This window comes from Scyliorhinus torazame, chromosome 28 (assembly GCF_047496885.1).
Source record: "Scyliorhinus torazame isolate Kashiwa2021f chromosome 28, sScyTor2.1, whole genome shotgun sequence".
Lineage (NCBI taxonomy): Eukaryota > Metazoa > Chordata > Chondrichthyes > Carcharhiniformes > Scyliorhinidae > Scyliorhinus > Scyliorhinus torazame.
The window spans coordinates 33,015,972-33,040,929 of record NC_092734.1 but is presented as its reverse complement, the minus strand read 5'-3'; the positions used below and the strand labels follow the sequence as shown (position 1 = coordinate 33,040,929).

The window sequence follows — 24,958 nt, the reverse complement described above, 5'->3', positions numbered from 1 at the left end:
GGATGTGAAGTCTTCTTGAAGCTAGCTCAATTCTAGGAATCATTGAGCAAGACGCACCAAGGGTAACTGATCAGAGCCCAAACCATTCCCTTGGTGAGCAAGCCAAGGTACTGCAGATGCAGGAAAACGCAGGAAATGCTCAGGACGGCGGGTGGCGTCCATGGAGAGTGTCCGATACACAAATGAACCAACACGGTTGTATATGGTACAACTCTATTTTATTGTCTTGTACAATAATAACTAAGAACTGCTGGCTGAGGTTCGTGCTTCACCAGCGAACCTGTGGACCCAGCCCTTTCACTATCTTGGTGAGGCACTTGGCACATGGTGTATGTCTGAGTGGCATGCTGTGAGCTCTGTGCTCTGAGCTATCTCCTGGTAGAATGAGCAGGAACTGTGGTGTTCCCTATAAGACCATAAGACATAGGCGTGGAAGTAAGGCCATTCGGCCCATCGAGTCCACTCCACCATTCAATCATGGCTGATTTCAACTCCATTTACCCGCTCTCTCTCCATAGCCCTTAATTCCTCGAGAAATCAAGAATTTATCAACTTCTGTCTTAAAGACACTCAACGTCCCGGCCTCCACCGCCCTCTGTGGCAGTGAATTCCACAGACCCACCACTCTCTGGCTGAAGAAATTTCTCCTCATCTCTGTTCTAAAGTGACTCCCTTTTATTCTAAGGCTGTGCCCCTGGGTCCTAGTCTCCCCTGTTAATGGAAACAACTTCCCTACATCCACCCTATCTAAGCCATTCATTATCTTGTAAGTTTCTATTAGATCTCCCCTCAACCTCCTAAACTCCAATGAATATAATCCCAGGATCCTCAGACGTTCATCGTATGTTAGGCCTACCATTCCTGGGATCATCCGCGTGAATCTCCGCTGGACCCGCTCCTGTGCCAGTATGTCCTTCCTGAAGTGTGGGGCCCAAAATTGCTCACAGTATTCTAAATGGGGCCTAACTAATGCTGTATAAAGCTTCAGAAGTACATCCCTGCTTTTATATTCCAAGCCTCTTGAGATGAATGACAACATTGCATTTGCTTTCTTAATTACGGACTCAACCTGCAAGTTTACCTTTAGAGAATCCTGGACTAGGACTCGCAAGTCCCTTTGCACTTCAGCATTATGAATTTTGTCACCGTTTAGAAAATAGTCCACGCCTCTATTCTTTTTTCCAAAGTGCAAGACCTCGCACTTGCCCACGTTGAATTTCATCAGCCATTTCTTGGACCACTCTCCTAAACTGTCTAAATCTTTCTGAAGCCTCCCCACCTCCTCCATGCTACCTGCCACTCCACCTATCTTTGTATCATCGGCAAACTTAGCCAGAATGCCCTCAGTCCCATCATCTAGATCGTTAATATATAAAGAGAACAGCTGTGGCCCCAACACTGAACCCTGCGGGACACCACTCGTCACCGGTTGCCATTCCGAAAAATAACCTTTTATCCCAACTCTCTGCCTTCTGCCTGACAGCCAATCGTCAATCCATGTTAGTACCTTGCCTCGAATACCATGGGCCCTTATTTTACTCAGCAGTCTCCCGTGAGGCATTTTATAGTGCGTGTGCTCTCCCTGTTTTATAGTGCGTGTGCTCTCACTGGTGATTGGCTGCGATGTTGTGTGTGTGTTGGTTGGTCCAACTGCCTGTCCATCAGTGTGTGTGTGATTGCACCATGATATGCTGATGTGGATATCATGACAGAGAGAGGAACAATTAACATATCAGGTTGCTGAAACCGAAACCCACTCTTATCAAAAGGTCATCAAACTTCCCTCCCTCTACTGTCACTGCCAGATCCACTGAGTGTTTCCAGCAGTTACTGTTTTGAGTTCTGTTAAGGTCCTGGACATTGGCACTTCCTGAAAAAAGAAATGAGGAAGCATGGATCTCATTTGCTATATGTGGGATCTTGCTGTGTGTAAAATGATTCCTGATTTGTTTGCGCTTCACTTTGTGTCAGATGTGTGAGGGATGTGGTAGGGTAGCACTGCACATTTTTTTCCCCAGTCTTTCTCATTCGTTTCTCTTCCTCGCCCTCTCTCTTCTCGATTTAGTTTAGATGAAGGTAGTTGCTTAATTTCACAGGATAATATTGACAGTGCAGTGTCCGTCACTGACTGCCATTGATACCAGTGCCTTTCCCAAGGCAAGAGGGTTTCCAGTCCAGTGTTGAGTGTGGCGAGTCATTTGAATATATTTCCTTCAATCTGACTCATTGATGATATGGTAATTCCAACTATGGGCATGTGCACACCTTTTATAAGTGTCATGGTAACTGTGCTAGTAATCAAGCGGTCCAGGCTAAAACTCGGGGGAAGTGGTTTCCAATCCTTCCACGCCAGTTTGTGGAATTTAAATTCAATTAATAGACCGGAATATAAAGCTAGTCTCATTAATGAAGACCAGGACAAACATGGTCTGTTGTCGGAAAGATCCCTCTGGCTCACAAATGTCCTGTAAGGAAGGAAATGTGCCAAGATTACCTGGCCAAGCCTACATGTTACTCCAAATCCACACCAATGTGCTTGACTCTGAACAGCCCTCTGAAATAGTCCAGCGAGTCACTCGGTCCAAGGGCAGTTAGGGAGGGGTAACAAATACAGGTCCAGCCAGCGACGCCCACATCCCATCAACAAATATAGATTTTTAAATTAACAACTGCAGCCTCTAATCTCTAATGAGGGACATCAGCAGGGAATATGCAATTGACAGGCCCCATCAATGTTGAGTGAACTTATTCCATAAATTCCTAAATCCAAGAGGGGCTTAATCACAGCACTACATTGTTCTTGGACTAGCAAGGTGGGAAGGGGAAATGAATCCAGATTGCCATTCCTTTTTTTTTAAAATATGTTTTATTGAAATTTTTTTCCCAAACAACAATTTTTCCCCTCTTACAAAGCAAACGCAACAATAACAATACAGAAATTTTTAACAATACACAAGTAACAAAACCCCTTTATCTTTGACCTAAACTAAACTAAACCCCCCCCCCCTCCCCCCCTCCCCCCCACCCCCCCCTTCCCCCTGGGTTGCTGCTGCTGGTCATCTGTCTTCCCTCTAACGTTCCCCGAGGTAGTCGAGAAATGGCTGCCACCGCCTGGTGAACCCTTGAGCCGATCCTCTCAGGGAAAACTTTATCTGCTCCAGTTTAATGAACCCCGCCATATCGTTTACCCAGGCCTCCAGTCCGGGGGGTTTCGCCTCCTTCCACATGAGTAGGATCCTGCGCCGGGCTACTAGGGACGCAAAGGCCACAACGTCGGCCTCTTTCGCCTCCTGCACTCCCGGCTCTTCCGCAACTCCAAATAGAGCTAACCCCCAGCCTGGTTTGACCCGGGCCTTCACCACCTGCGAAATCACTCCCGTCACTCCCTTCCAATACCCTTCCAGTGCCGGACACGCCCAAAACATATGTGCGTGGTTTGCCGGGCTCCCGCCACACCTCCCACATTTGTCCTCCACTCCAAAGAACCTGCTCAATCTTGCTCCCGTTATGTGTGCTCTATGTAGCCAGATTGCCATTCCTGATCACTGTTCTGCACTTGGCTACTCAAGCACATAGTTGAAAAATGGCCACTTAAAGGTGGTACCGGAGGGCAAATAGTCCCGTGGCACACAGCAAGAGTCGATTCCTTCTGGAGAGGGACAGAAAGGAGAAATTGCTGATAAAAGGATGGTATTAAAAGCATGAATGTAGCCTAACTTTTTTCTCAAATGTTAATTGAGTATTATTTGCAGTTGGCACATTATATTGGTTGTTATGTCTCTCCGTTCTGTCTGTAAACATTACTCTGACCTTGTTGAATATTGTATTTGCCCTTGCCCTTTTGGCCTCCTCCGCTGTCAGAACCATACTTCAGACGCAGAATCTAATATCTCCTGTTCTCTCTATATCTCCGTGATTGGAAGATCAACTAATATTTCAAACCTCATTTCACTATCAGTTATTTTTCTTGTTGGATTTGACATCTTATTTATTGTCTTCCCTTTTCCAGTTCGGGGTAGTTTATCTTTTTTATCCATCTTGTTTTGGCTTTGAAAGTGCCTCAATAGCTGAATCCAATTTCAGATCATCTGAGGAAGAGTGAGCGATCGTGTCGTAACCTTGTCGTTTTGTACAGAACTTTTGATGAACTGGACTGTCCTGCAAATTGGCTGTTTCGTCAAGAAAGAGTTGATTAGCCAATTTGAGCTCTTGACATCTGCGCGACGGCTCTGCTACCCTCTTCTATCCTGTGTATTGAGTGCTCCATTGTAGGTTATCCGTACTATTTGGGGCAGCACGGTAGCATTGTGGATAGCACAATTGCTTCACAGCTCCAGGGTCCCAGGTTCGATTCCGGCTTGGGTCACTGCCTGTGTGGAGTCTGCACATCCTCCCCGTGTGTGCGTGGGTTTCCTCCGGGTGCTCCGGTTTCCTCCCACAGTCCAAAGATGTGCAGGTTAGGTGGATTGGCCACGATAAATTGCCCTTAATGTCCACAATTGCCCTTAGTGTTGGGTGGGGCTACTGGGTTATGGGGATAGGGTGGAGGTGTTGACCTTGGGTAGGGTGCTCTTTCCAAGAGCCGGTGCAGACTCGATGGGCCGAATGGCCTCCTTCTGCACTGTAAATTCTATGATCTATGATTGTGATGAAAGCTTTCGCCTATTTTTTTCCAAATTGGTTAGCTGTTTTATTTTTTTTTGGGTTGTTTCAGTCTTTTCAGAATGAACATTCACACATAATTCTTCTCATTTCAGGTGAGCCCAGGTAGCAAGGCAGCCCAAGCAAACATCAATCAGGGCGATACCATCGTGGCCATAGATGGGGTCAGCACAGAGGGAATGACCCACCTGGACTGTCAGAATAAGATCAAGTCAGCCTCCTACTCCCTGAACCTGAGCCTCCAAAAGTAAGTGCAGAGTATTATGACGTGAATTGATGTGATGGGTAGAGAATGACGTTACACAGCATGGTAGCAATGCTGTGTACACCGGGTGTCACATACTGTCAACTGAAGCCGCACATTCGGATAGATGCTAACTCCACGTTGATGGAAGTTGTGGGCAGTTCATGCAGTTACAGAATTAATATCAGTGACTAGTCGAAACCTTTCATTGCAAAACATCCACGTTCTTGTTGGGTAAACCTACTGTCCCACTGCACCTTCAGTGAGCAGCACGGTAGCACAAGTGGATAGCACTGTGGCTTCACAGCGCCAGGGTCCCAGGTTCGACTCCCCACTGGGTCACTGTTTGTGAGGGGTCTGCACGTTCTCCCTGTGTCTGCGTGGGTTTCCTCCGGGTGCTCCGGTTTCCTCCCACAGTCCAAAGATGTGCAGGTTAGGTGGATTGGCCATGATAAATTGCCCTTAGTGATCAAAAAGGTTAGGATTGGTTATTGGGTTACGGGGATAGGGTGGAAGTGAGGGCTTAAGTGGGTCGGTGCAGACCCGATGGGCCGAATGGCCTCCTTCTACACTGTATGTTCTTCTAACATTTGATTTTTGGGTGGCACGGTAGCACAGTGGTTAATACTGCTGCCTCACATGGCCAGGGACTAGGGTTCAATTCCCGCCTTGAGTCACTGTCTGTGCGGGGTCTGCACGTTCTCCTCGTGTCTGCGTGGGTTTCCTCCGGGTGCTCCGGTTTCCTCCCACAGTCCAAAGATTGGCCATGCCAAATTGCCCCTTAGAGTCCAAAAGGTTAGGTGGGGTTACTGGTTGCAGGGATGGTGGGGTGGGGAAGTGGGCCTAGGTAGGGTGCTCTTTCGGAGGGTCAGTGCAGACTCGATGGGCCGAATGGCCTCCTGCACTGTAGGGATTCTATGATACATATCTTAGCCCTCTGCACAGGGCTATTTTTGCACCGTCTTTTTCAGTAGTTGATGGTTGAGGGAGGTACTTCCAGTTTATTTTAAGTTTTTATTCAGTGCTTGCTAATGTTCTAGATAAATGAGCGTTAAATGTCATCTGACAATGATGAGCCAACACAATCTTGAACTACTTGCAAGGTACTTATTAATATGTATGGCATCTTTCTAATGGAATCGTGCTGAAATTGCTGAAGCTTTACATCTTGCACTCACCAGGATAAATGCAAGAATGTCAAATTCCAAACAATTGCAACCATTTATACAACAGGAGAAAGGGATGTTGATTGGTTGCCATGTCAGCTCTGATTTGGCTGAGGTTGCTATGGCAACAGGGAACTTTAGACTCCCCCATTTCTGGAGTAATTAGTAAAAGCCCAGGGCTTGAATATATTCCATTTGTGCACAGAGAGAAAGCCCGTGTATAGAAACTTATGTCACTTCTGGTGAGCATAAATGAGCCATTTTTTGAACTTGAGTCATTAGCTGGATTTCTCTAGCAGTTCACGCTGGTGGGATACTCTGGTCCAACTGGCAGTGCACCCCTCCTGAGTTCTTCCCGGCAGCGTGGGGCGGATTCAATGGGAATTCCCATTGATAGGAGTGGGACCAGAGAATCTAGCCACCAGCGAACAGAGCGCCACCTCCCGCCGACAAGAAACGCATAGCTGGGAAGCTCGCGAATCCCACCCATTGTCTTAAATTGGTTGTTAGGGTAGCCATTTACACAGTCAGGATTGTTCAGCAAGTGCTGCCCAATCACATCATAATAATCTTTATTGTCACAAGTAGGCTTACATTAACACTGCAATGAAGTTACTGTGAAAAGCCCGTAGTCGCCACATTCCGGCGCCTGTTCGGGTACACGGAGGGAGAATTCAGAATGTCCAAATTACCTAACAGCACTTCTTTTGGGACTTGTGGGATGAAACCGGAGCACCCGGAGGAAACCCACGCAGACACAGGGAGAATGTGCAGACTCCGCACAGATAGTGACCCAGGCCAGGAATCGAACCTGGGACCCTGGAGCTGTGAAGCAACCCTGCTAACCACTGTGCTACCGTGCCACACGCATCTAACAACAAACCTTTTATTTTGGGTTTTGCAAGTGTGGGCTGCTTGTGTAGATCTGTTCACCAGCAGCTGTTAAAGCAAGCAGACTTTATATCTCCGTAAACGTGCCGTTAAAAGCTATTAACATCGTATCTTCCAAGGCGTGAAGATAAAATGGCTTCACATAAAAGAAACCACAGATCTTTTAAAAGCAAAAGAGGTGTATTTAAATTGTGTCTTTCACAACCTCAAGGGCAGCACGGTAGTACAAGTGGATAGCACTGTGGCTTCACAGCGCCAGGGTCCCAGGTTCGATTCCCCGCTGGTCACTGTCTGTGCGGAGTCTGCACGTTCTCCCCGTGTCTGCGTGGGTTTCCTCCGGGTGCTCCGGTTTCCTCCCACAGTCCAAAGACGGGCAGGTTTGGTGGATTGGCCATGATTAAGTGATCAAAAAGGTTAGGAGGGGTTATTGGGTTATGGGGATAGGGTGGAAGTGAGGGCTTAAGTGGGTCGGTGCAGACTCGATGGGCCGAATGGCCTCCTTCTACACTGTATGTTCTTTATGCCTCTAATCACTTTACAGACAGTTAAGTCCTTTTCAAGTGCAGTTATTATAATGTGCTCCCTCAAATAGATTGCAATAATGACCAGATAATCTGTTTAAATAACATTCGTTAAGGATAAATATTGGTCAGGTCGCTGGGGAGAACTCTTCTGCTTTTCTTTGAAATATGCCTGTCAGCACCGCATCTGGAAAAATGCCCCTCTGACAGTACAGCATTCCCCGAGTACCACACTGAATTGGGTATTCAAGTCTATCGAGCGAAGCTTCAACCTACAACCTTCTGATTTGGGGACAAGACCTAGGTAAAACTCACTAGTCTGCTTTGAATAGTGGCATGGGGCGGCATGGTGGCACAGTGGTTAGCACTGTTGCTTCACGGCGCTGAGGACTCAAATTCGATCCGGGCTCCGGGTCACTGTCCGTGTGGAGTTTGCACATTCTCCCTGTGTCTGTGTGGGTCTCACCCCCACAACCCAAAAAGATGTGCAGGGTAGGTGGATAGGCCATGCTAAATTGCCCTTAATTGGAAAAAAAGAATTGGGTACTCTAAATTTATCTTTAAAGATTAATAGTGGCAGAGGAATTTTCTATCGAAACATACTGCCTTGCCAATCCTGCCATCCTTAGAACAAATAACTAAAGGGAAAAAAATTCAGTTTAATAGAAAATTAGAAGGGGTTAAATACGCTTTGCAAAAAATGGAATATTTTATAACTCCCTTGTAACAATCACATGGAACAAATTAAATGGAGCATCCATAATATTTGGAAGTGAAATGTTGAAGCAAATGAGTCACATGCATCCTCACGAAGACCGGACACATTTGCCAGAAACAAAAGCTATCAGCCAGAATTGAGAGTTATCTCATGTGGTTTCTTTTATGTGAAGCCATTTTATCTTCACGCCCTGGAAGATATGGGGCGAAATTCTCCGTTATCGGCGGAAAGTCCTCATGAGCCGTCACGGTCACCGATGTCTGCGATATGCCGGACAGGTCCCCACTCGGTGCCTGGAATGACCCCGTTGCATAAAAGTTCAGGGCAACCGTAACCTTGACGGACACGGGGAGAGGGTGTCCCCCGCCAGTGGTGACAGGTGTGCCAGCAGGTGGCAGATGTGTGCCACGATTTCCCGGCTCACCCGGAGTCTCCTCCTGCATTCCCGGTCCGCGAGGTCCTGGTATGACTGCCGGGGCCGGTACACACGGGGCGCCCTCGGGTGCCTCCGTTGCCGTGGGGCCGCGACGTCCTCCTCCCCCTCCTCGTCCTGTCGGTCAGGTGTCCCTCCAGCCTGGGCGGCTGCCGCCTGCCCCTCTGCGGCAGCCTGCGATGCCTCTCTGGCACGCTCCTCCTCCTCCTCCTCCTCCTCATCCAGGGCAACATAGACATGAGCGGCTGCCACCACGGCGGCCAACATCGCTGGATGATCTGAAAACATGACGGCCTAGTGGGGGGGAGGGAAACGACGAAATGTCATCATTGCCCATATCCCCTCCTCCCCCCAGCCAGGTGGCATGGACCGCATGGGTCCAACTGTTGGAGGCTGGCACCTGGCCAGGTGGACCAACTCACTTGCCCTCCCATCCCCCTCCTCGGCACGGACCCCCCCCCCCCAACCTCCACCCCAGCACGGACCCAACCCCCAACCTCCACCCTGGCACGGCACGGACCCCCGCCAACCTCCACCCCAGCACAGACCCCCCCCAGCCTCCACCCCAGCATGGACCCCCCCCCAACCTCCACCCCAGCACGGACCCCCCGTCAACCTCCACCCCGGCACGGAACCCCCCCCCAACCTCCACCCCAGCACGGACCCCCCCCCCCACCTCCACCCCGGCACGGCACGGACCCCCCCCCCCAAACTCCACCCCAGCACGGACCCCCCCCCCAACCTCCACCCCAGCACGGCACGGACCCCCCCCAACCTCCACCCTAGCACGGACTCCCCCCCCCCCCAACCTCCACCCCGGCACGGACCCCCCCCAACCTCCACCCCAGCACGGACCCCCCCCCCCCCCAACCTCCAGCCCAGCACGAACCCCCCCCCAACCTCCACCCCAGCACGGACCCCCCCCACAACACCCAACATCCACCCCGGCGCGGCACGGACCCCCCCCAACCTCCACCCCAGCATGGACCCCCCCACAACCTCCACCCCGGCACGGCACGGACCCCCCCCCAACCTCCACCCCAGCACGGACCCTCCCCCAACATCCACCCCGGCACGGACCTCCCCCCCCAACCTCCACCCCAGCACGGACCCCCCCCAACCTCCACCCCGGCACGGCACGGACCCCCCCCAACCTACACCCCAGCACGGACACCGCCCGCAACCTCCACCCCAGCACGGACCCCCCCCAACCCCCAACCTCCACCCCGGCACGGACCCCCCCCAACCTCCACCCCAGCACGGACCCCCCGTCAACCTCCACCCCGGCACGGACCCCCCCCCAACCTCCACCCCAGCATGGACCCCCACCCAACCTCCACCCCGGCACGGCACGGACCCCCCCCAACCACCAAGCTCCACCCCGGCACGGCACGGACCCCCCGAACCTCCACCCCAGCACGGACCCCCCCCCCAACCTCCACCCCGGCACGGACACCCCCCAACCTCCACCCCAGCACGGACCCCCCCCCCAACCTCCACCCCAGCACAGACCCCCCCCCCCAACCTCCACCCCAGCACGGACCCCCCCCCCAACCCCCAACCTCTACCCCGGCACGGCACGGACCCCCCCCAACCTCCACTCCAGCATGGACCCCCCACAACCTCCACCCCGGCACGGCACGGACCCCCCCCCCCCCCCAACCTCCACCCCAGCACGGACCCCCCCCAACCTCCACCCCGGCACGGACCCCCCCCAACCTCCACCCCAGCATGGACCCCCCCACAACCTCCACCCCGGCACGGCACGGACCCCCCCCCAACCTCCACCCCAGCACGGACCCTCCCCCAACATCCACCCCGGCACGGACCCCCCCCCCAACCTCCACCCCAGCACGGACCCCCCCCAACCTCCACCCCGGCACGGCACGGACCCCCCCCAACTTACACCCCAGCACGGACACCGCCCCCAACCTCCACCCCAGCACGGACCCCCCCCCCAACCCCCAACCTCCACCCCGGCACGGACCCCCCCCAACCTCCACCCCAGCACGGACCCCCCGTCAACCTCCACCCCGGCACGGACCCCCCCCCCAACCTCCACCCCAGCATGGACCCCCCCCCCCAACCTCCACCCCGGCACGGCACGGACCCCCCCCAACCACCAACCTCCACCCCGGCACGGCACGGACCCCCCGAACCTCCACCCCAGCACGGACCCCCCCCCCAACCTCCACCCCGGCACGGACACCCCCCAACCTCCACCCCAGCACGGACCCCCCCCCCAACCTCCACCCCAGCACAGACCCCCCCCCCAACCTCCACCCCAGCACGGACCCCCCCCCAACCCCCAACCTCTACCCCGGCACGGCACGGACCCCCCCCAACCTCCACTCCAGCATGGACCCCCCACAACCTCCACCCCGGCACGGCACGGACCCCCCCCCCCCCCAACCTCCACCCCAGCACGGACCCCCCCCAACCTCCACCCCGGCACGGACCCCCCCCAACCTCCACCCCAGCACGGACCCCCCCCCAACCTCTACCCCAGCACGGACCCCCCCAACCTCCACCCCGGCACGGACCCCCCCCCCAACCTCCACCCCGGCACGGACCCCCTCCCGGCACTCCCCCGGAGCCCAGCCTACTCTAACCACCCCCCCCCCCCCCCGCCGCACACACACACACACAACCCGAGACACACCTCTCCTCACGCAATCAGACTGCGGCCACACCAATGCCTGCCCAGAGCCAACCCCCCAGGCCGTCACTCACCTCCATGCTGGTCAGCGTGAGCCTGGAGCACCGGGTCACGCCGATGAAAAGGAGGTTTGATTCACGTCGACGTGAACGGTCAACACGTCGACGGGACTTCGGCCCATCCGGAAGGGAGAATATCGGCAGGCCGAAAATCGGCTGCCTTGCGCAGACCCGTGACATTCTCCGCGGCAGCGGCGCCATTAACGCCCCGCCGTATTTTCTCCCTTCGGAGACTTGGGCGGGGGCGGGATTCACGGCGGCCAACTGGCCAGGTGGACCAACTCACTTGCCCTCCCATCCCCCTCCTCGGCACGGACCCCCCCCCCCCCCAACCTCCACCCGAGCACGGACCCAACCCCCAACCTCCACCCTGGCACGGCACGGACCCCCGCCAACCTCCACCCCAGCACAGACCCCCCCCAACCTCCACCCCAGCACGGACCCCCCCCCAACCTCCACCCCAGCACGGACCCCCCGTCAACCTCCACCCCGGCACGGACCCCCCCCAACCTCCACCCCAGCACGGACCCCCCCCCAACCCCCAACCTCTACCCCGGCACGGCACGGACCCCCCCCAACCTCCACTCCAGCATGGACCCCCCACAACCTCCACCCCGGCACGGCACGGACCCCCCCCAACCTCCACCCCGGCACGGACCCCCCCCAACCTCCACCCCAGCATGGACCCCCCCACAACCTCCACCCCGGCACGGCACGGACCCCCCCCCAACCTCCACCCCAGCACGGACCCTCCCCCAACATCCACCCCGGCACGGACCCCCCCCCCAACCTCCACCCCAGCACGGACCCCCCCCAACCTCCACCCCGGCACGGCACGGACCCCCCCCAACCTACACCCCAGCACGGACACCGCCCCCAACCTCCACCCCAGCACGGACCCCCCCCCCAACCCCCAACCTCCACCCCGGCACGGACCCCCCCCAACCTCCACCCCAGCACGGACCCCCCGTCAACCTCCACCCCGGCACGGACCCCCCCCCCAACCTCCACCCCAGCATGGACCCCCCCCCAAACCTCCACCCCGGCACGGCACGGACCCCCCCCCAACCACCAACCTCCACCCCGGCACGGCACGGACCCCCCGAACCTCCACCCCAGCACGGACCCCCCCCCCAACCTCCACCCCGGCACGGACACCCCCCAACCTCCACCCCAGCACGGACCCCCCCCCCAACCTCCACCCCAGCACAGACCCCCCCCCCAACCTCCACCCCAGCACGGACCCCCCCCCAACCCCCAACCTCTACCCCGGCACGGCACGGACCCCCCCCAACCTCCACTCCAGCATGGACCCCCCACAACCTCCACCCCGGCACGGCACGGACCCCCCCCCCCAACCTCCACCCCAGCACGGACCCCCCCCAACCTCCACCCCGGCACGGACCCCCCCCAACCTCCACCCCAGCACGGACCCCCCCCCAACCTCTACCCCAGCACGGACCCCCCCAACCTCCACCCCGGCACGGACCCCCCCCCAACCTCCACCCCGGCACGGACCCCCTCCCGGCACTCCCCCGGAGCCCAGCCTACTCTAACCACCCCCCCCCCCCCCGCCGCACACACACACACACAACCCGAGACACACCTCTCCTCACGCAATCAGACTGCGGCCACACCAATGCCTGCCCAGAGCCAACCCCCCAGGCCGTCACTCACCTCCATGCTGGTCGGCGTGAGCCTGGAGCACCGGGTCACGCCGATGAAAAGGAGGTTTGATTCACGTCGACGTGAACGGTCAACACGTCGACGGGACTTCGGCCCATCCGGAAGGGAGAATATCGGCAGGCCGAAAATCGGCTGCCTTGCGCAGACCCGTGACATTCTCCGCGGGAGCGGCGCCATTAACGCCCCGCCGTATTTTCTCCCTTCGGAGACTTGGGCGGGGGCGGGATTCACGGCGGCCAACTGGCCAGGTGGACCAACTCACTTGCCCTCCCATCCCCCTCCTCGGCACGGACCCCCCCCCCCCCCAACCTCCACCCGAGCACGGACCCAACCCCCAACCTCCACCCTGGCACGGCACGGACCCCCGCCAACCTCCACCCCAGCACAGACCCCCCCCAACCTCCACCCCAGCACGGACCCCCCCCCAACCTCCACCCCAGCACGGACCCCCCGTCAACCTCCACCCCGGCACGGACCCCCCCCAACCTCCACCCCAGCACGGACCCCCCCCCAACCTCCACCCCCGGCACGGCACGGACCCCCCCCCCAACCTCCACCCCAGCACGGACCCCCCCCCCAACCTCCACCCCGGCACGGCACGGACCCCCCCCAACCTCCACCCCAGCACGGACCCCCCCCCCCCCCCCCCCAACCTCCACCCCGGCACGGACCCCCCCCAACCTCCACCCCAGCACGGACCCCCCCCCCCCAACCTCCACCCCATCACGAACCCCCCCCCCCCCCCTGGGGGGGCGGAGAATGACGCCCATGATGTTAATAGCTTTTAACAGCAAGTTTCCTGTGATATCAAGTTGGCTTGCTTTGACTGGATATTACTTCATGTTTTCTCATTGTCTGCGTTCAAGCAACTATGAAAGTGTCTTAATTGATCGAGAAGAGCACTTTCTCATAAACTAGTGAAACTTAGTGTGGAGTACAATTCCATCCAATTTCAACATTAAAAACTGCAGACAAAAAAAATCTCTATTTTGTCCAGAACAAAGTTCCCATTGCACAGAGCTGAAATTATTAATGATTCTTTCTGAATAACAGGAAAGTGTATCCTTTTCTTGTCATCTACTCTCTCCAATAACTCCTCACACTGCTTTCACCATTTTCAATATTCTGTGTGATCTCCTGTTCCGCGGAGGTTAGCACAGTTGTGACTATTTATTTTACACCTACAAGTGACTTCTTAATTCATACTCTTTCACTTTTCACTTCACGTTTCTTTGTTTGTCATTATTTATATTATTTGTCGTCATGAAAAGGCCAAGGTACATCTAATCCATTGAGCATCCAGGCAGTTGTATAATAATGGAGTTCTTGTCTATTCTTGGCAGAATGGTTTTGAATTTAATCCACCTTCAGGCACAGGGCATGTCCTTGGGTTCCAATGTTCTTTTTTTAATTAATTCTTGGGATGTTTGGCACTGACGAGGCCAGAACTTACTGCCCCTCCCTTATCTCCCTTGACAAGTGACAATGAACTGCCTTCCTGAACTGCTGCAGTCTATCTGCAGTGAGCACACCCCTAGTTGAGCAGGAATTTCCAGGATTTTGACCCAATGACCGTGACGAGCGGGCAAGGGAGTCAAGTCAGGATGTTGTTTGATCTGGAGGGCAGATGTTGGTGTTGGTGCTGTTAATGCCCTTTCAATTGCATCGTTGGCATTTTTAAATGCCAATTACATTGTTGTGATTAAGAGAAACGGGCGATGGGATATTTGGTGTCTTTGAGCACAATAAATTAGGGACAGCTGGGGCACTGGGTTGAGTGGAAGACAGTTGTGAGGCTGAACAAGTCAATAAACGCTCGGTTATAACGAACCATTCTCTGTCTTGATTTCCGCTTCACCAACTGGCTTGCATTCCATTAACTGCCCTCCCTGCGCCTACTGCCTGCTGTCCTTCTGAATGGTCGAGGAAGGACTGAGTTGCTGATTGAGGTGAAACAGCTTGTCACGTGTTACATTAATCAATCCCTAAACACAGCAAGTATATTGCTTCGAAACCTCTCTTTCTGTGGAAATGTGACCAATTTACATAGCGACATTTTAGTCCCCAATCTTTCCTTCCATTCCCTCAATCATTGAGGTTGCTCTTTTCTCTGTCCTGTCAAAAGCTCCTTTTGTACTGTGGTGACCAGAACTATATTCAGACTTCTAAATGTGAGTGAGCTCAACAATTTATGTACAAGCTGGCAGGGTTACCGGAGTATTTGGGCTCATTATTGGCATTTTAAGACAGCACAACAGCTGAGTTTTTTCACCGTTTAGCACAGAATATTGTTGCACTAGCTTCAATAGTGGATCAGGCTGTCCAGATGTTTCATTTACTATGCACTTTCTTTACATTTAGGTAATAGTCTCTTTGGGGGATCTTGTGATGCAGTGGGTAGCGTCCCTACCTCTGGGCCAGAAGTTCTGGGTTCGCGGTACAGTAGCACAGTGGGTAGCACAGTTACTTCACACAGCTCCAGGGTCCCAGGTTCGATTCCCGACCTTGGGTCACTGTCTGTGCGGAGTCTGCACGTTCTCCCCGTGCCTGCGTGGGTTTCCTCCGGGTGCTCCGGTTTCCTCCCACCGTCCAAAGATGTGCAGGTTAGGTGGATTGGCCATGGTAAATTGCCCTTAGGTTAGGTGGGGTAACTGGGTGACGGGGATAGGGTGGAGGTATGGGCTTAAGTAGGATGCTCTTTCCAAGAGTCAGTGCAGACTCAATGGGCCGAATGGCCCTCCTTCTGCTCTGTAAATTCTATGATTCTAAGTCCCACTTCAGGACCTGATGGCTACAGAAGATGTGTTCGTAATGCGGCCAAACAGCTTGATTTTCAACCTATAACTTTACATTTGAAGACATTTTGGGTTAACCCTTTCCTCATTTACCTGCCATGCTGCTTTCAGGTGGAAAGGCCTCTGATTGGTCCTCTGGCTTCAAGAGCCTCCCACTGTCCGCAATTGGTCAGCGAGCCCACCCTCTAGCCACTAGTTGGCCAATTCCTGGGAAAACCACTGCCGGGCGACTGTTTCCCATAATGTGCGGGCTTCTAACCCTCATTCGAGCCTGGTCAATGGTGTTCGGAAGCCCGAGGGAAAATTCCAGCCCCCTGACTCAGAAGCAAGGCAGCTAGCAACAAAGTTAAACTGATAGCAGAGTAACAAAACCTTGATTTCTCTCAAATAGGAACAGTTCTAAATCCTTCAGAACCTCCTGCCATGCATCTGGGGCTGGTTTAGCACACTGGGCTAAATCGCTGGCTTTGAAAGCAGACCAAGGCAGGCCAGCAGCACGGTTCAATTCCTGTACCGGCCTCCCCGAACAGGCGCCGGAATGTGGCGACTAGGGGCTTTTCACAGTAACTTCATCGAAGCCTACTTGTGACAATAAGCGATTTTCATTCATTTCATTTCATTTTCATCTGTGATGTAAATTAGTTCAACATGAGAGACCAACCCTATGGAGTTCATTGGCACTTTCACTTTAATTTTTTGCTTTCCTGCTCCATCTTCCTCTTTTTTTTCTTTGTTCCTTCCTTCTCTTATAAGGACATATTTGTAATTGAACTCTAAATCCCTGTGGAATTTGGGCAGCAGTTTGTGTCACGCCATTGGCTGCCGAATTAATTGGAATTAATTGATCCTACTGACTCACTGCGCACTACAGGTTTTGTTGAATTTTATTCTTTATGTCCATCACGGTCTTTGTACGTTGCCAGTATAATAAACTACAGCAAGTTCAGACACACTGGGCGGGATTCTCCCCTACGCGTCGGCCATCACGGAGACCTACACGCGTAGTAAAAGAGTGCTCCCACGGCACAGGCCCGCCTGTGGATCAGTAGGCCCCTATCGTGGGCCAGGCCACCGTGGGGGCACCCCCCGGAGCCAGATCGCCCCGCGCCCCCCCCCCCCCCCCCCCCCCCCCCCACCCAGGACCCCGGAGCCCGCTCGCGCCGCCTGGTCCCGCCGGTAAGGGAGGTGGTTTTATTCACGCCGGGGGGGGGGGGGGGCGCCGACCGGTGCGGCACGATTCCTGCCCCCGCCGAATCTCCGGTGCCGGAGAATTCGGCGGCCGGCGGGGGCGGGATCCACGCCGCCCCCCCGGCGATTCTCCGACCCGGCCGGAGGGGGGGGGGGGGGTGTCGGAGAATACCGCCCACTGAAACTGAGTTATAGAATTGTTACAGCTCAACAAGAGGCTATCCAGCCCATCGTGTCTGCACCAGCTCTCAGCATGAGCATTTCACTTTGCTCCATTTTCCTGCCTTCTCCCAGTAGCCCTGTACACGTTTCCTGATCAAGTAACAGTCCCGATGCCTTTTGAATGCCTCGATTCAATCTGCCTGCACCACATCACAAAACGTTAATATTTAGGTGGAGCAAATACTTAGGAAGGCAAATGGAATGTTTTGGTTAATTGCAAGGGGAATCGGCTATGAAAATAGGCAACGTTTTCAGCCTCAGTGAGACCCTCCCATCTAGAGTACTGTATACAGTTTTGGTCTCCTCAGTTAAGCAAGGATATAACTGTCGCCTAAGCAGTTTAGAGAAGATTCACTCAACTGATCCTGGGGTGAAGGGGTTATATTATGAGGAAAGATTGGGCCTATACCAGCAGGCTTGCAGAGGCACTTCCAATACGGAGTCTCAAGAACAATCTTGAAACAATTCAGCCTCATAAAACCACTCCATTCCCCAGCCGTGGTCCCGTTTATATTGAAGATGTATCTGAATAAAGGAGAGACGGGACCCTCTGAACCAGAGGGTTTCGCCACTACGTATCAGAGAGATATTTTCAGAAATGTGTTTGTTCTGAGCATTTTCTTTTTACCATTTTTCTCCACCTCACCCACCATGAATGATCTCCCATTTGACTGAGCTTGAGACAGTGTAGTAATGTCAACCATCTCCTGCCCAAACACTACGCCTTGACTACTGGCCTCGAGTGGCTATACTGAATCGTCTGGGGTCTTGAATTTTGATGACATGTGGTTATCATAGGTTACAGCCTTTTTGCAAGGAAAATAAGAAATGAGAGCTGGAGTCATCTGTACAGGATTCCCGGTCAGAGACTCAGGCTGGCTTGTTCCTGTACTGTTCTTTGTTCTCTTTGGTTGGCATCCCATCCACAACTTTAAACATTCACTCCGTCCAGGCAGCACGGCGGCGCAGTGGTTAGCATTGCTGCCTCACGGCACTGAGGTCCCAGGTTCGAATCCCGGCTCTGGGTCACTGTCCGTGTGGAGTTTGCACATTCTCCCCGTGTGTGCGTGGGTTTCACCCCCACAACCCAAAGATGTGCAGTGTAGGTGGATTGGCCACGTTAAATTGCCCCTTAATTGGAAAAAATGAATTGGGTACTCTAAATTTAAACTAAAAAAAAAATTCACTCCCTCCACCACCAATGAACAGTGGCAGCCATGTGTACCATCTACAAGGTGCACTGCAGTAACTCACCAAGGCTCCTTAGACAGCACCTTCCAAACCCACAACTTCTACCATCTAGATGGACAAGGGCAACAGGTACAGGGGAACACCACCACATGCAAGTTCTCCTCCATTCTGACTTGGAAATATATCGGCCGTTCCTTCTGTTACTGGGTCAAAATTCTGGAACCCCTTCACTAACAGCACAGTGGGTATACCTACACTACAGCCGGCTCATCACCACCTTATTGAGGGCAGTTACAGATGGGCAATTAATGCTGGTCCAGCCAGCATTCCTCATCCCATGAACCAATTGTCTTTTCTTTTAAAAAAGAAACATCTTGAGATTCTCTGTGAGCCAGTTTATCCCCAGTTTGGTCAAGAGCATGGTGAATTTTCCAGGTGAAGCCCGATTGGAGCATTGAGGATAATTGAATGCATGTGATGGAGTGGGCGGTAAAGAACAATGGCAGGTCGGAGAAGGGGAAGACACGGTGGGCGGGGGGGGGTGGGGTTGGAACTGGAAATACAGCAATTGGGTCGGGGGAGTGTGGGTTTAACTGGTTGATCAGTACTGAAAAGGGTTGAGGCCTGAGATCTTGCTCAGTGGGGATTAATGGGGACTATAAACATGCTTTGTTTGAGGTTGGGGTAGAATTTTGTGGCTGATGTGCTGTTTACCTGATTATTGAGAGGCGGGGGAGCTGACACGCAGCTTGGATTGTTGGTGGGGGTGCAGCTTCTCACCTGAGGTAATCTCACTCATTGGTATAACTATAATCTAACCTTCTCACAATAACTGCTCCGATGACCTTCTTTAGCTGTCTCCTGCTGACTGCTCCTGAGATCTGGCATCACTGCTTTATATAGTAGTATCTGCAGCTCCCTCTACTGGCTATTCATGCTACTACATTAACCCTTGTAATGCTGATAGTTATGATAATACCACTGCCACCACAGGGCCATTCCAGGCATTTGTTCGTGGGAAGAAAGAGACGATTGTAACCAGAACCTGACTCTCGCAATTGTCTGGGAAAAACCCTTTTAAAAGGCTGATGCTAAGCCTATCTAGATACAGCGGGAGGAACTGTTCGTAGTTTTAAAAATATTCAAAGAAAAAAATTGCTTTGTCCTTTCAGATCCAAACGTCCTGGCCCAGTGCCCACAGCAGCTCTTCGTATGGACTCTCCCATGCCAGTTATCCCTCATCAGAAGGTAAGGTCAGTGCCGCGGTTGATGGTGGCTCTGCAATTAATGCACACCCACTCTCTTATATCCTCTCTTGTATAATTGCCGCTTCGTGACTTTTGATTTTATTGAGGGCCTGAACACCTTGTGTAGAACATCTCCCCGTTCACAAGATGCCAATGTGGAGGTAAATGACACGACATATCAATACGCACGGCCCTGAGCAAAATGCGACAGGCGCTGGTGACAACATTTCACCCAGAATTCACGCCAATCCCACCTGCATGGAGGGAGAAGAATCAAAGAGGGAAGATGGGAAGAAGAACTTGCCTATTCGGACTGCCTGTCCGGCATCACTGGTGACTTCATTCTATTTGGAAGGGACAGGTTATGTTTTGATTGCTGCTGTCTTGACTTGCCAAATTCTGTCAGGAATGTGACACCTTTAAATTAGGTTCCTAATTAACTTTACTAAATTAGCTCATTAATAGCAACTAACCATTTGTGTTTTCAATAATTCTTGTGTAACTGAGCATCCTGAAATCTGCCCCCCTGAAGTAGTTAACATTCAGCAGCAACGATTATATTGTGACAATTGCTGATGGCACAAGGCTCACTATCTCAGAGTTGCAGGTGCCAAGTTTGATCGATGATGAGTCATCTGACTGCTCCTTCGATAGCATCTTCCAAACCTGTGACCTCTGCCACCTGGAAGGACAAGGGCAGCAAACGTATGGGAACACTGCCGCCTGCAAGCTCCCCTCCAAGACATACATCACCCTGACTTGGAACCATATCGCTGTTCCTTCACTGTCGCTGGGTCAAAATACTGGAGCTCCCTCCCCAAGAGCACCATGTGTGTGTGTGTGTGTACATATACCGCACAATCTGTAGTGGTTCAGGAAGGCGACTAACCATCATCCTCTCGAGGACAATTCGGGCAAGAAATGCTGGTCTTGTCAGTTGATACTCATATCTCAAGAACAAATAGAACAATAGTCTGGGGGCAGTAATGATGCTACCTTTATCCGCAGCTCCAGACAGTTAGGGGAGCAGAGATTAATCAGGCTATATACGAATGAGAGAAACATAATATTCAGTATGGGCTGACCCATATAGCTTGGGGCTGATGGACACAGTTCAGACAGAGTTCAGGGAAGAGGGGAGTCCTTGTTCTGCATCTATCAGACCTGCACTGATTTGGCTTTGTTTGACCATGATACCCAAATGAGAAGAGTTCCATTCGCCAGGACCAGCATCTCTGTCCTTGAGAATCACAGATGGTTCTCTCTCACTTTCTCTCGTGCTCACAGCTCTCCTTTTACCTGTGGCTCTCTTGCACACTCTTTCTATCCCCGACTCTCTTTTGCGCAGATGAATGTGATACTGGAACCAACTTTTCATAAAAATGGGGGGGGAACGGCAAACTAGGAATGATTCCCAGAAGTTTCAATTTGCTTGCTCAAAATGCTAGAAGTCTACATTGTGCGTGACGTCACAGCACCATCTGGGGCAAAACCTTAAGAGAGCCTCACTTAATTGGGTCTTTTAGCAGACCATCAAGTTAATCCCTTAATCTTATCAATTTTAACAAGGGAGCTACAGGTAGTTTGTTGCTTTGTACTGTTATCCCTTTCTTACCCAACTCTTGCACACACACACACGCGCAAACTATCACACTCTGAAGCAAGTGCACACTCACACACATGCTCACACACTCATACTCTCACTCCCTATCTCTCACTCCCTCGCTCTCTCACACTCACGCATATACACACACCCGTGCACACAAATACTGTGGGCGGGATTCTCGACCCTGGGCCGAGTCGGAGAATCGCCTTGGGCGGGGGGGGGGGGGGGCGCAATTCACGCGGCGCCGCTTCGATGCTGATCCGTCGATTATCCAGTGACCTGAGAATCCGCGGTATTGGCACCGGCGCAGTCGGCGCGGCGCCGGCTGTTCTACTCGGCCCCCCCCCCGGCGATTCTCCCTGCGCGATGGGCCGAGTGGCCGCCGAGATAGGCCGAGTCCCGCCAGTGCCATTCACGTGTGGTCCTACCCGACGGGACCTCGGCGTCCATCTTGCGGGGGGGGGGCGGCCTGGTTGGGGGGGGGGGGGGGGGGATCCGACCCCAGGGGGGGCCTCCATCGTGGCCTGGCCTACGATCGGGGCCTACCGATCGGCGAGCCGGCTTCTCCTGCTGGGTGCCTATGTTCCTCCGCGCCGGGCCCCTGTAGCTCTCCGCCATGTTACGTCGGGGCCGGCGCGGGGAAGGAATCTAGCGCGCATGCGCGGGTTCGTGCCGGTCGTAGCGCGCATGCGCGGGTTCGTGCCGGTCATAGCGCGCATGCGCGGGTTCGTGCCGGTCGCAGCGCGCATGCGCAGACCCGCGGCGCCCGTTTGACGCCGGTATCGGCAGCTGGAGCTGCGTGAGTCGCTCCAGTGCCGCGCTGGCCCCCTGTAGGGCGCAGGATCGCTGATGCTGGGGGCCTGTTGATGCCGTCGTAAAATGCAACGGTGTTTACGATGGCGTCAACACTTAGCCTCAGGATCAGAGAATCAATCCTGAAATTGAGGATTATTCATCCAAAGTACTTATTGAGGACTTGGACTGCTGGGTAATTTTGTCTCTTTTTTTCTAAAGGACTTTGAGAGAAATTATATTCTTTTCAGGGATTTGGGGCACAGTTTTGACCCTTTGTTGCTGCCCATTTAACTGGTGGATGTTGCTCCTGCTCACAGCTTGTTTAAAAGGAGTAGGCAATCCACTTTATAGTCACTGGTTCCGACAAACTAGTGGCCATAACTTTGAGGAAAATATGTAGCAACTTTCTTCTACCTGTAGAGGGGTCATACTACATCATTACACCTCGGGCAAATGGCCATCAATTCTGCTGGATCTTGTGCTTTGCAAAATAACCCCCCCCCCCCCCCCCCACCTCCGCACCTCTGTCTGTTTATAAGCATTGTTTGTTGACACTTCTGGCTTTAAAGGTATTAACACTGTCTGTTACCACTGCACTGCCCAGTGAAGTGACGCAGGGCATTTTCACTAACATCTATAATCTTTCTGCTCCAATACGTGAGAGTACCTTTACAATTCCAACGTGAGTGAGGAGCTGGGCGCCATTCAATAAAACACAAACATTATCAACAGATTCCCTCCCCCCCTCAAGATTCTAACTGTACATTATGATGTTATTTTTGCCTGACCAGGGGCAGCACGGTGGCGCAGTGGTTAGCACTGTTCTCTCACGGCCCGGAGTTTGCAGGTTCGATCCCGGCTCTGGGTCAATGTCCGTGTGGAGTTTGCACATTCTCCCTGTGCTGGCGTGGGCTTCGCCCCCACAATCCAAAGATGTGCAGGGTAGGTGCACGCTAAATTGCCCCTTAATTGGAAAAAATGAATTGGGTACTCTAAATTTTTTTTTTTTTAAATAAAATTTTGCCTGACCAGTTGTGAGTTGAAGGTACAGACAATAATCTCTGTGACTGGTGGAAATCCAGTTTGACTCTTTACCAGTGCCAGACTATTGCAGTAATCTCTTAATCCTTTCATATTTAACAAGACTTCTGCCACAGCTTGTTAATAAGCATGCATGCACACGGTATCACACAGGGACAGCTACACATGCAAAATTGGAGGTTCTTAATCTGACTCTGCAGGTTCTCTTGCACAAATAAAGTAACGTGGATTGATTAGGAAGGGGTATCATGTGCGAGGGAGGTGGATTAACATCAGTATGTGGCTGGGACAATTATAAACCCATGGATGATTCTTGTACATCCTAATCCAGCTCTCTTATACCGGCATGTTTAGTAATTCCTCCGTCAGCAGTGCTGACAACACTTTAAAAAAATTTTAAGTACCCAATAAATTTTTTTCCAATTAAGGGGCAGTTTAGCGTGGCCAATCCACCTAACCTGCACATCTTTGGGTTGTGAGGGTAAGACCCACGCAAACACAGGGAGAATGTGCAAACTCCACGGACAGTAATCCGGGCCCGGGATCGAACCTGGGTCCTCGGCGCGATGAGGCAGCAGTGCTAACCACTGCGCCGCCGTGCCTCCCTATACAACACTAACCACACAATACACCTCAGTAACTTTCCATCAGGATTTCCCAAATCACAGATCATAGAATTTACAGTGCAGAAGGAGGCTATTTGGCCCATCGAGTCTGCACCGGCCCTTGGAAAGAGCACTCCACATCTCCAACCTATCCCCATAATCCAGTAACCCCACCTAACCTTTTTTATTTGAACACTAAGGGTAATCGATCACGGCCAATCCACCGAACCTGCACATCTTTGGACTGTGGGAGGAAACCGGAACACCCGGAGGAAACCCACGCACACACGGGGAGAACGTGCAGACTCCACACAGACAGTGACCCAGCGGGGAATTGAACCTGGGACCCCCCCCGAGCTGTGAATCAACTCCTTCTGATGCCCCCAGCCAAAGCTGTGCATCTGGAGTGATTCGGCTTTTCCAGAACAAATTTCACAGCATCATAAATATCCCTAAACCTCTCAAAATAATTGATCACTTAACTTGGCAAGTCTGTGCATGGTGGGGAGTTCAATGGATCGGTATTGACCCATCATCATTCTGCATTAGATGCTTCCATACAGCCCAAACAGGCCAGACGTTTCCCATTAGCTATTGGTTTACAACGTGACAGCATCTGAGCTGACGTTTTGTCCCCTAACGGTTTCACTTTAAGGCTCCACATTGCCACCACACATGGGCAAAGCACAACTGAATATTCCAAATGTAAACACTTACGTAAGCTTCCTTGTTCAGTTTAAAATGCTCCTGGGCTGATTTTGGCTTGGGATACTGCAACTGCCCTGGTTCACCCTCCGACCAGAAGGCTTCTAAAACCAGCCAAGGCTCCTGAGTACCAGCCCGGGAATCCTGGTGTAAGGGGGTTATTAGGTGACGGCTGGCTGTCATATCCTTCACAGCTGCACCACCAACCAACGCCTCGGGGGAAGAATGGACTCACAAATGAGCTAGTCGGTGATGCGCTATCAATTACGACGAGGCGAGAGAAGAATGTAATTGAGGCTTTATTACACAGAGATGTGTAGCCTCCTACAGCAGCTGACGAGGTGGCTGCTGTACGGAGAGCACACATAATTATACTCCGCCTACTGGGCGGAGCCAGCAGGCAGGGATCTACCCCCGTACCTGTAGTACAGGGGCCTTACCGTAAAACCCATATATATAGATATATATATATATACAGTATAATACATCAGTGGTGACTACCACAGTCGGTGATGACCACTGTT

General features: G+C 53.0%; 1 protein-coding gene across 1 annotated transcript in view; it reads left to right on the top strand.

Annotated features, from left to right (window-relative positions):
- Positions 1-24,958, top strand: part of ldb3a (LIM domain binding 3a) — a 214,160-nt gene that overhangs the window by 77,236 nt on the left and 111,966 nt on the right. The window contains exons 3-4 of the mRNA XM_072491352.1: positions 4,758-4,909; positions 19,608-19,683. Coding sequence (XP_072347453.1) covers positions 4,758-4,909; positions 19,608-19,683 — 228 coding nt within the window. The remainder of the gene's footprint in view (positions 1-4,757; positions 4,910-19,607; positions 19,684-24,958) is intronic.